At 35.5% G+C, this 12,401-nt stretch overlaps 1 protein-coding gene across 2 annotated transcripts in view; it reads right to left on the reverse strand.

The window, feature by feature from the left end:
* Window positions 1-9,223, reverse strand: part of LOC108025711 (myogenesis-regulating glycosidase) — a 12,923-nt gene extending 3,700 nt beyond the window's left edge. Inside the window, exons 1-4 of one of the 2 annotated variants that reach the window (XM_017096262.3) lie at window positions 8,744-9,223; window positions 4,873-5,054; window positions 823-991; window positions 659-754 (exon numbers count right to left, since the gene is read on the reverse strand). In XM_017096262.3, the coding sequence (XP_016951751.1) occupies window positions 659-754; window positions 823-991; window positions 4,873-5,054; window positions 8,744-9,148 (852 nt within the window). In that variant the 5' untranslated portion in view covers window positions 9,149-9,223. Of the gene's footprint in view, window positions 1-658; window positions 755-822; window positions 992-4,872; window positions 5,055-5,324; window positions 5,520-8,743 lie in introns of those variants that run through there. The other variant, XM_017096263.3, reaches the window with a different exon arrangement.
* Between the last annotated feature and the right edge of the window lie 3,178 nt (window positions 9,224-12,401).

Raw genomic sequence — 12,401 nt, forward strand, 5'->3', positions numbered from 1 at the left:
AGTAAAGATTCAATATTATATCATGAACTTCTGGTGATATACTACCCAGGATCTACAAAAAAATACCAAAAATACCAATAGACAAATAATACCAATCAAAAAATAATTTTATTATCTAATACTCATACCTTATAATATCTTTCCAAAATTAACAAGAAATTAAAAAATTCCTTTGATTTACATTTATTCCCTAGTCACAATTACTACTATCTCAAAAATAAACAATGAATGAATTTTAAAATAATTTCCTTAAAGATAACCTATCAGTTCGTAATATTTTTAAGACCATCTTAAGTTTGTTAAAAAAAACCCTGTCAAAATGTGACACTCTTAAAGCTCTTTTAAAATAAAAATCATTATGATAAAGAGCTCAAGTAAAAGCTTAAGTATTCACATTTATTTTTGAGAACCCATAAAACCCACTTAGCAAACCTTATCTATGTAAACGAAATACTTTTATCTTTTAAATTCAGTTTCCTTTGACAAGCATAAAAATATTAAAATATCAACCGACATAGATTTGAATTTCCCTTGGCAAATAATCTAGAATTTCTATAAAAAGCACTTCATCATGTTTGGGATCACTCAGTATGCTGGTGATCCGAAGGCACTGAGTGATTGGATGAGCAGATGGCCGAAAGAGATTACACCTGCTCACCAGAAATATGATCATGAAAAACATGATGATGACGAATATCTTGATCTTGTAGTCCTTAGTCTCCCGCTTCTTCTTTCTTATCAGTTGTGGGAAGGCCTGGGGAGATAGAAGTATTTATAAGACAATGAACTTTGAACTCTGGTAGAGCGATAGGGCTGACCCACCTGCATCTTCTCGCGAAGCAAACTGGCCAGGGAGTTGACACTGGTGATGGAGGCCTGGTTGGAGGCCAAGCTGTGGCTATCGAAGTCGCTGGCCAACATCTCCTTGGAGTTCAAGCGCAGGGCGGGCAGAGGGGCAATCGAGGCACGTCTACGGCTTCGAAAACGATCGCTGGAGGAATACAAAATTACATATATTAAGAATAATATTAACAAAAATAAGCCAAATATTACTTTTAAAAATTAGAAATATTTTCCTACAATCTAAACAATATTTAAGGCTATTAATTTATTTTTATAAATTTTTGTAGCCTCACATAATTTGATCAGACTATTGTAAGACTAACCCTATATATTTTTGGTCCTGCTTATAGCTCTTTTAGATTTTATAATAGGAAAAATATTGTTTATTTTGTGGACACGATCATAAAAATATTTTCTGCGACCAATAAAAACGAAGGGTACCTCGGCTTGTTGTCTCTTTGATACATGTTCATAAGGTCCATCAAGTGATAGTACCTTAACAAATTTATGACACCGATAAACAAAGCTGTCATATACATTCCCCAGTCAGCTGATGTGCATTGCACATAGGGAAAATATTTGGTTTAAGCCAAAATAAAGAATTGCAAAGGGATGAGAGAAGAGTATCTCAAAGATACTTTTTGGTAAATATATATATTTTTTATTTAAAAATGATATCTTAGGAAATACCATTATTAAGAAGAAGGTTTTTCAGGATAGTAAAATATTCTATCTTGCTAAAATGTTCAAATCTCTTTTCCCCACAAGACAAGAGGAAGTAGCTTGTGCACACGAGTAGATGCAACCGGGTGCCGTGGACCCTGAACTTGCAACGCCTTATCGCCCTTATCGGGGGGCGGAAGACGGTCGTTAAGGCCCCGAGCCATTGCTGTTTACATAACGCACACTCTTCGCTCTCCGCCGTCGGTATGCAAATGTCGCGTAAACAAATCGCAAATCGCAGAACCCAAAGGTGGCAGAAGGCGAAACACGAAACACGAAAATCTGGGCAGCTGATATTGTGCCATATAATTATACGTACGTATACTTGCTTGGCCTGATTTATTTACGGTTGATAAGCGGCTTGGCTGCTCTCAAAGTCGTAAACACTCCCCGGGGCCTATAGCCGATGCACGTATATATGGTATATGTGTGTAAATATAACTCGAATGCAGTTTGCCATATAGATACACGGATACACGTTATCACGCCCAATCGCGATCATCAACTGAGCCGAGACTCGTTTTGGGTCGCCACAGGGCCGCGGAAAGAGATACAGCTCCAGATCTGTAGAGTCCGGGTCGCGTACTTTGCCGGGGCTTCCGCCGCCCGCCTCCAAATTAACTTATCATCCGCGCACAGATTGGAGAGCCGTCGCTGTGCCTAAGCACTTAAATTGCCCCATCGCGTGTGTGTGCCGGCGAAAGCCGTATGACACGGGTCTTTGGAGAGATCTCACGGAGATCCACTGGTATTTCGCGGTGTTACTGATATACCCTCTCTGTAGGAAAGCTCTGTGACTTAGGAACTAAGATATCTCGAGAAGTAGTATTTTAGTAGTATTTTTTGGTATCATTTTGTATCACTACCTTGTTATCTGAGTGTCAGGGGAGTTAAGAGATATCTCTCAAAACGTTAGAGGTAAATGCTATTTGTACCTTTTTTATCACAAGAATCGAGAGTTATTTTGATATACCCACTTTATAAGAAAGCTCTGTGGCTTTGGATCTCGGAAATACCTCAAAGATAGTAGTTTGGTATTAGTATTCTAGTAGTATTTTTAGGTATTACCTTTTATCAATACCTTATAAACTGAATGACATGGGAAATAAGAAATATGTATTCTTAAAAAAAAGTGCTACATACGAACTTGGAGATATTTCAAAGAGTAGTATTTTGGTAGCAGTATTTTATTAGTAGTATTTTCGTTTTGGTATTTTAGTATTTGTATTTTATTAGTATTTTTAGGTATCACTGTTTATCACTACCTTTTAAAACTGATATATGTACCTTTATATGAAAAAAAATCAAAAGAGTTGATTTCTGTATAGCTGATATATCCTTTTTTCAAAGATAGGAAATACTTAGAAATTTGTAGAAATTTCGAAAAAATGTTGTTTGACTTAATTTTTGATATAAATGATAAGAAGTATTGCTTAGTTTGTTGACCAAATATGTGAGGAAACCCATTAGTTTAATAATAAGATTTTTAAACTTTTTAATACCCTTTGATTCTTGGGATCTAATGGGTAATAGGAGACTACAGACAAGGGTAGCATTTACTATTAAAAATAAGCCGGAAATGTTAAGTAATTTATGTACTGACATTGATTTGTTTAATTAAACCTTAGGCACCTATAACACTGAGATTAAAAGATGCTTCGAGATACCACTTGAGAAAATGTTTAAATGTAAACAACTTTACTAAGTTATTAATATTTTTGTACATTTGTTCGTATGCTTTAAAGTTGCTATGCTGATTTTTAATCACTCGAAAACTTAGAATGCAATTTCTGATAACAGAACCCTTGAAAAAAGAATTATAAGTATTAAAGTCAGCTGGTTTTAAGTGCTTTAGATTGGCTTGAAACCAGATGATTAAATTAGTGTTAGGTATATGTAATGTGATTATGTCAATTCATTAAGGGGATTTTCATTTAGGAGAAGTAGCATCTTTAAATTTGCATAACATATTTAACTGATTGAATTAATTGATTATATTATATTATATTATATTTTAATATTTTATTTTATTTTATATTATTTTCTTCTCTTGACTGGACCCTAATTCGAGTGTTTTACAGTATCTCAATAATAATAACTGTGTTATGGCAAAGACTTTCCCTATTTTGAATAGCTAATCATAGGAATTCACAGCGCCAATCGCCTCAAATGGAAAAATCGAATGAAAATTGCAACTGCAACTGCATTTGCATGGAAGTGGGCAGTGAGTGCAACCGATGCTGATACTTGGAAGGGGGCGGTGGAAGTCGGGCGCTAATATCGGGGGGAATGCTGGCGAAGGCACGTTCCACTCGCAGTCGACGCCTCAATTGAATTACTGTCGTTCGGAGACAAAAGGCAGCGGCGTTCAATTAATTAATCTAATTGCCCGATGAATCAAAGGGCAAATGCGCCGAATGACAGCGTGGGTTAAGATGAAGTAGCTGGATTCTGTACGGAAGACTGGCCAAGAATTTGGATATCCTGTCGGCGAGTCTTTAAGGATCTTATCATCATCATTAGCATTTAAAACGATGTCATTAGGAGGGTTGACTCACTCTTCAATTCTAATCTTTAGGCCTTTGGCCCATGTGCTAACTATTTGGTTTGGTAATTAAAAAATCATTTAGTCACTTACTTATAATATTAATCAGTGGAAATGTTTTCGAGGCACATTTCAAATAAGTTCGTTTAAAATGTAAACTAGGTGTTAGGTATTTTTTTATAAACTAGAAATTTAACTGTTGAAATACATATAATTTAAAAATTAAAAAAATATATATTTAAAAAAAGTTATTAAGCAAATATCTCTAAATTTAATAATAGTAATTATACCATATTTAAGCAGAAATGCTAAGGTTTTTAAGGTTTAAGAATAAATTCGTTAAAAATGTACGTGTAAGTAGGTGGATTTTTTAAAGACTGTATATTTAAGTATTGAGGTTCCCATAATATTAAATTTATATATTGAAAGTGTATATCTTTGAATGTAATAATAATTGAGATACTGAAGTTTACCAGAGGAACTTTTTAGGAATTTTGAGACTAAAAATTAGATATGGTTATATATACATGGTTTTAGTTCAATTCTGTTACCTATTAATTAATTCATTAAAAAAAGATGTTAACAAAATTAAAAAACTTGAAGAAACCAGTTTAAGAAAAACTTAAACAAATATAAGGTATAATAACTTAAAAATAAATTAATTAAAGAAGTAAAAAATCCCTTAAAAAATATTTAAGATATAGAAATCTGAATAAAAATGATTAAATACTATGGTATTCATATCGGGGGCAATCACTCACCGGTGGACTGGTCTCCTCGCGTTCCCGAACTCGTCATCGCTGTCATCGTTGGCGCTGCCGGCGTTGGCGAAATTGATGGCCGTACCGCCGACGGCCTTATCCGGCGTATTCGCCGAAGTGGTCGGCGCCGTGGCGTCCGGAGAGCCCGGACTGCCCAGGCTGGAGGCCGCATCGTCGGCTATCTGGAAAGCAGGAATTCACATAGTTACACTATCCACCATGGTATAGATAATGCAAACAGTGGGATATAGATATATACGTAAGGGGGATCGTTCTGCTCGGGGTGCTGGGCTTTTGGCACCTGCCTGCACTTGGGCAAGGTGAGTACAATTAGCACGCAGGCGTTACCGCAGAGCAGCCCGTCAAGGTGTCTCAGTGTAACCGCAAAACCCGGACAGGTAACAGCAGCCAATGGGCTGATCTTTCAGCTGACAGCCTCGCTTAGTACCTGCCTCGTCCTTATCCACATCCCCGCTGATATCGAGTATTACGCCGGTTTCCGCATCCTTGTCCGGCGGCTGATCCTCGCTGGGAACACTGGACAGGATAAACCGACTGTTGGGCGAGCTCATTTTTGGCACTTAAAGGTTTTCCCCAAAGCACTTTAGAAAAATATGATAGTTCCTATGTCACTTATGAAATATATGATATAAAATATATTTTCATAGGTAAAAAAAAATAAGTTGTATTTATTATTTAACTTTTGGGTATTTTGGTTAGCACAATTTTTTTAATAAATTATATTTTATTTAGTTATTGCTTAACACTTTCTTGAGATCCTAAGAAATTATAGATCACTGATCTCTTTTTTCACCATCTGGATTGCCATGGGTAAGTTTTTCTTGAGTTGTGAATATATTCTTTTAAATATGATTTTATTTTAACAATTTATTTAAAAAATTTATCTTACAAATTGTCTGAACTATTCATTTTTTTTTAAGTATGATTTGATTTTTTTTAAGTTTGATTTTATTTTTAAAAAATTAAAAGGGGCACCGATCCGAGCGCTGTTAATGCCGCGTTCGTACTGCTAACCGTTGATAATTGCTGGATTGCTATTGCCTGAATATTGTTTTTGAAGCCTCAATTTATGCGTTTTAATCGCTCCGCTCTCGCCGTCGCCGTCGCCGTCGCTGCCTCGGCTACCGCCGCTGCCTCGGTCGGCGCAGGTGCCGGCAGCGCAGCCACAGTGGGGCGTTGAGTGGGAATACTCACACCCACACTCAGAACAATCGCCACCGAGTTGAATCGACTCAGAAAGCCGGGCGAAAAGCCCGCGAGTGAGAGGCAGTTTGATTTCGGCTTTGATAGAGTTAACCGGCAGTCGTAAATTAATTGTGCTAGCCAGATTGGGTATGTACTGCTGTAGACTCGGCTTTCTAGCGCTCGATTTAGCCTTTAATCGCAACGAGTGGTCATAAATACACCGATACACTGATAATAAAACCTAGGTACTAGTTATAACCAACGCAAAAGTATTGATTTTTTTAAAATCATTTTATAAACAAAATTTGGCAAATTAATTCTAATTTTGTGCTGAATATATATATGAATCCCAAACAAATAAAGTAACAGCATAAAAATAATATTTTAAATGTCAGCACTTTGTTAGAAAATGTTCTTTTAACCCGATTTAATTTTGATTGTGTTGATTTTAGAAACAAAAAATATTATTTTGATTTTTCTGTAAAAATACAAAACATTATTAAACAAGCAAAATTACTAATAAATTAATTATAAAAAAAACAAGTGTGGAATATTTTGATAAAAAAAAATACGGTTTGTAATATTTTATAAAAATAAATATGTAAATGATTAACAATTCTTTTTAAAGGTTCTGCGGTTTTGTATATTTATAAATATAAATATTCCTATTTTTATTTTTTTGCATTATTTATTTGTATATTATTATTATACTTTTTTTTAATTGATTGGTTGTTTCAGTGCCCCAGCTAGCTACAGTGATTGCAATTCACATTGTTCAATTTTCTCACTAACAATAAGTGGGAATAAAAGACAGAATAACCCGCTAATTAAATCTGCGTGGCTTGCCATTTATTTCCCCCTTTAAATATTTATTTATTCATCACTTTCTAGGCGCTTTGCGCCTTGAAGGCAAAGAGAAAAACAATTGCATACTTTCGGGCACTCCGGGCGCAGCCCACACTGCGTATGTGTGATTTTTGGCCCGTGTGACATTTGATTGCCTCCATACATCACACATACGCCGCGTTGGCCTGGCCACGCCCCTCCGCCCGTCCGACGGCTTGTTTGCATCTCTATAATTAGCGCAAGTCATACACCGCTTCTTGCTGACATCAGTAATGAGTTTTGGTGCTAGCACATCCAGAAAAAAAACGCTAGACATAGTCTCCCCCGGAAATATTGGTTGCGCTAATAACTCAATTTAGAAATTCCAGATGGTTTGGGGTGCGGAAAAATGTGAGATATCAGCAATCAATCATGGTTCTATCACTTCAATCGATCAACAATCTTAGGTGCTTATAAACATAAGAGTTTTATACTTATTTGCAGTCCGAAAACAAGTTTTAAATGGCTCTGCTACCAACTCGTTTGAATTTGTTGAAAACTAAATTGCTTCTGATGTTAATATCTTGTTAGCATAAATGCTTATGCTAATATAGGAAGCTATGGCTTCGTATTTGGAGCACTATGCATACATTAAAGGCTATTCAAATTGATATATTATAATTATTAATGGCGGTTTGGGGGCCTGAAATTCTTGGAAATATTTCTTAATGATTTTACTGTAAGCAAAGGTAAACAATTGTGTTGAGTAACTAAAGTGCTAAAATAATGGTGCCCATTTGTAGCCTGGGACCATCATGTGACTATTGACTGGATTTCGGCTTTTTGTCACATGTGGATTGTTTGCCAACTTCATATAATTAAAGCTCAATTAACGGCTGGATATGATTTTGGGGAACTTTCTGTAGGCCAGCGAGAATCACAGACTAGAGGCGATGACGCCGCGCTTAATTACGCATTGTATTTTAATGCCGAGTGGGGCTTAGCTGCTCAACTGGTTTGCTGCAATTATATACTTAAACATACAAAAAAAAGATACAAAATGAAGGGAAGAACGCTTAATTTGGGTGTCCCATGCGGAAAGTACCCTTGACTTACAGGGCTTTAAAAATGGTATTCAACTAAATACAAAAAAAAAACTATAAAAAATACATTTAAATATGTTTACTTTCCTAAAAATAGTTGGAAATGGAGAATTTATAAGAAAACAATCCTAAAACCCACTCAGAAAGCCCCAAAAAAGACTGACAACTAGATTGACAATTTAACTGTTGATGAATTTATATACTTTACACCGACTTCTTTTTTAAGCCTAATAATCTATAAAACTATTTTCCAATGAGTAAACATTTTTAAAAAGATTTAAATAGTAACTAAACGTTCACTTAATTTTATTAATAGTGTGCATTCCTTAACAAAATGCCTTGTAAGGTATAATGTTAGAGTGAAAGTGAAAAAAACAATGACTAATGCTCCATCTAATATTGATTAAATTCTTATAACACTGAAAATGTTTTAAATGAAATATAAAATTTAATTTCATTAAATATATCTATTCCCTAACAAAACAATTGTAAAGTATAATGTTAGAGTGAAAGTGAAAAAAACAATGACTAATGCTCCATCTAATCTTGATTAAATTCTTATGACATTTAAAATGATTTAAATTGTATTTAAGATTTAATTTCATTAAATATATCCATTCCCTAATAAAATAATTGTAAAGTATAGTGTTGGAGTGAAAATGAAAAAAACAATGACTAATGCTCCATCTAATCTTAATCAAGTACTAATGACAAGTGTAAAAGGTGGTAAAACTTACAGTCTCCTCGTGCAGGGCGTCCTGCGGCTGCATCTGGTGTCGCAGACGCAGTGCCTCCAGATCCAGGGCATTGATGCCCGATGGCATGGATATGGAGTTCCGGCGCAGTCCCGGGGCAAAGGCCTCCGGCGAGGGTGTGGGTTCCTCCGGGGTCTCCAGTTCCTCCGGCGCCTCCGCTTTCTGCGGCTCCTTCTCATCCACCACCTTCAACAAGGGCAGCTCCACATTGCGCCGCTCGCTGAGGGACTGCTTCCTGGGCATGGCCCCCAGGAAATGTCGCTGCTCCGGCCGCCGCTCCGGCCTGCCATCCCGCTCATCCTCGTCCGTGTCCGCGTCCGCGTAGGCGAACTCCGGATGCTGGCCGTTCAGCGCCTGCGCGGCTCCCGATTGCGAGGAGTGGGCCATTTGTGCCACCGCTTCTGAGTTCCAGCGGCTGCGTTCCAAACCCGATCGCGTTCCACTGGCGAATGGAAAGGGTTGAGCGCCAAGCGGAACCCCGAATCGCCGGTAGAGCGAAAGAGAGCGCTGGCCAGGGGCAGGTGGCGAGCGGGGCGGCGGGGGGAGCGAGGGGACGGATTCGATTGCCATCGCTGTTTGCCTTTAATCAGCGCTTATCATCGCCCAGCGATAATCGCACACCTGCCAAAAAAAGTAGACTAAGTAATACAAAATTTAGATTTTTTAAATCACTTTTTGTATTTAAGATATACTGTTAAATTTAAGGAACGAAAATATAATATAATAGCACTTTATTAGATTTTTCAGATCCATTTTTTATATTTACATTTTTTTTCCAAATTTTACTGTTGAAATTAAGGAAGAAAAATATAATAAAATACCACCTTCAGATTTTTTAAATCCACTTCTTATATTTGAGTTTTTTTTTCCAATTTTTACTATTAAAATTAAGAACGAAAATATAAAATTGCAACAGAGGTTCTTTAGTTAAAAGTTTACTGGCTTGTTTTAATTTTTTTAAATTTCGAGATCATTGAAAAAATTTGGTTTGATTTTGTATTCGAAAAATGGTTAGAATAATACTTTTCTAAGAAGAATACTTTTAAATCAATTAAAACAACTGGAAAGTAAAAACTTAAACTTTCTTTTTAATACACCTAAAAAATCGAAAGTGAAAAATTTATATAATTCTTTTAAATGTATAGAAAATGTAAATTTAGATTTTAGATGTAATATTTTCTTTCAATTCTTCACAACACCTTTCTTTCTATAAAACAACTTTGTTTTCAGGGTAAAATACAACCAATAAAATCTATTTTCGCAATTCCTTAATTCTTTAATGCTATGTCATATTTTCCAGTGTATGTTTATTTAATGCTATGTCATATTTTCCAGTGTATGTTTATTTAATCGTAGTGCAGCGGTTACGCAGATACAGCCGATCCGCCTCTCCACTGCCCCCTGGAACACCTTTCGGAGCTCTTTGTGCCGCCTCTGTTTGAACTCTGCGCCTGCTCTCTTATTGATTCGGCTAATTAAACTCGCTTTCTTGGCCATAAGCCCAATGCCCGTGGATGCCATTTGTTTGGCCAGCTAATTAGGCGGTAATCCGGCTCTCTGCCGCAAAATTCTCGACCTTGTTTCGGCGGTAAGCGTAAGCCAAGTCAAAAAAAAAAATCAAACACAAAAATTAATCAACTGGCAAAGTCAAGAGCGAAACTCGTTCGTCTGCCGATGCGATCGATTCAATCGACAATCGCGCTTTTTAATAATTACATGTGTTACCCGATAAGGTAAACAAAACCAGCCCAATCACCCACATCCATGCGTCCGCCGCCCTCGCGCACGAACATCCCCTGCCCTGAATAGTAATCTCACGGGGCCCGGATGGTACAACTAATTCGCAATATTGTTTAACAAATTACACTCATAAATTCCCTCGAAGTGGGCAAATATTTGACGATTGAGCTATATTTACGATAGGGGGATGGCAGAGGTACGGGAACACCTGGCAAAAGGTGACGCTACCCGGAAGCACTATTCGGAAATTAAAAGTTATAAATTACAAAAAAAAAAAATATATATAGTTCTTTTTTTATTATTTAGTTTATTTTTAATATAAAAAAATGTTGGAGTTATTTTTTTTATTGTATAAAAATACGTTTAGAGTTTTTTTTTATTTATCATAGCATTTTTTGGTAAGATCCTAACTCAATATTTATAAAATGGTTATCTTTTACGCAAAATTCTTAAAAAAAAATAATTAATTTCAAATTGAAAAAAATCGTATACTATGATATATATATATTATATATATAATATGATAGATTGTTAATAAAAATAATAAAAAGACGTTTAGGTCATTGTATTGTAAAGTAAGATCCATAACTCAATATTTAAAAAGTTTTTAAATTTTACTTACTTTTCCTAATGAAAAATGAAGTCATTTTACATGAGGAAAGTATATATTTATTTTTATTTTTATATTTTCTTTATCATGATATTTATAGATAGGAACCAATAAATTTTAAATTTTACTTATAAAAAAAAAAATAAAATGTATTTTTATTTTAAAAGTAGTTTTTTAATTTGAATATAACAAAATATTTAAGTTAATATTTTTTCATCATAATAATATTTACAGATAAGACCCAATTTTTTTCTTTTACATAAATTTAAAAAAAATGTTAACTTCACATTAGCCAGTGTGCACTGTACCTGAGCCTAACGTACGGAGGTAAGCAGACTGAATTCGAGCCGGTAATAAAACGATTTAGTGAAACAAAAAAACCGGCGCACTTTACAGCTCCTGATAAAAGCCACTACAGTGGGGCTAGAAATTAGTTCCTAATCGGTAATACCTTATCAAGGAAATACCTAAAATAATACCTAAAATAAAGTTATAAAACTAAACTTACTTAAGATGGGTTCTTAAATATTATAATATGAAACATCTTCTATCTAATATTATTCTTCCCTTGGAAGGCTTCACTGTTCCACGTGAGAAGCCACTAGGCTAACACAGTACCGAGTGATGAAATGGCGAATTGCGAAAATAAACCTCTATTGCAAAATAATAAACACTTATACGCCTCGTTAAAATGCTGTGAGGCGATGCCCGGGTTCAGAATTAATGAACCCAGATAATTGAAATGCAACTCGCGCCTCAAAGTCACCACCAAAGTTGGTCAACTCTCGAAAAGTGCGCGATATTACCATGCATTTTTGATGACTTCATTGTAGTAGTTTTCGCAGACTTTCCGAGCATTATAAGAGCTGTTTTCTATTTTCTTTCTATTTTAATCTGTAAAGGAGGAGCACAGTAATACAAACCACGAGCCGCCAAGAACCATCAATCAAGTGAGAGGAAATGGTTGCTACAGTATTCTTCTAGGGACTGGGCCAAATGAAGTACTTCGGAGAGCTCACCGCAGTCGCACAAGATGTTTTTTAAGTAATTTTGAAAAGGGGAAAAATGCAATTCGTTTTTATTACTTGTTGGTTTTCAATAAATTGTTTTTAAATCTGTTCATTTCGTTTAGTCGTACACTTAAACATTTGATGAATTTTCCAGTTCTTATACGCTTTTATTTTTAGTTTGTCGTTTGCATACTTTCTGCCGCGCTTTGTTGTCGTATTAAATGTGTAAGAAAACATTGATAATTATTTTCGTATTCTTCGTTAAGGAATGTATCTTTTT

This window comes from Drosophila biarmipes, chromosome X (genome assembly GCF_025231255.1).
Source record: "Drosophila biarmipes strain raj3 chromosome X, RU_DBia_V1.1, whole genome shotgun sequence".
Classification (NCBI taxonomy): domain Eukaryota; kingdom Metazoa; phylum Arthropoda; class Insecta; order Diptera; family Drosophilidae; genus Drosophila; species Drosophila biarmipes.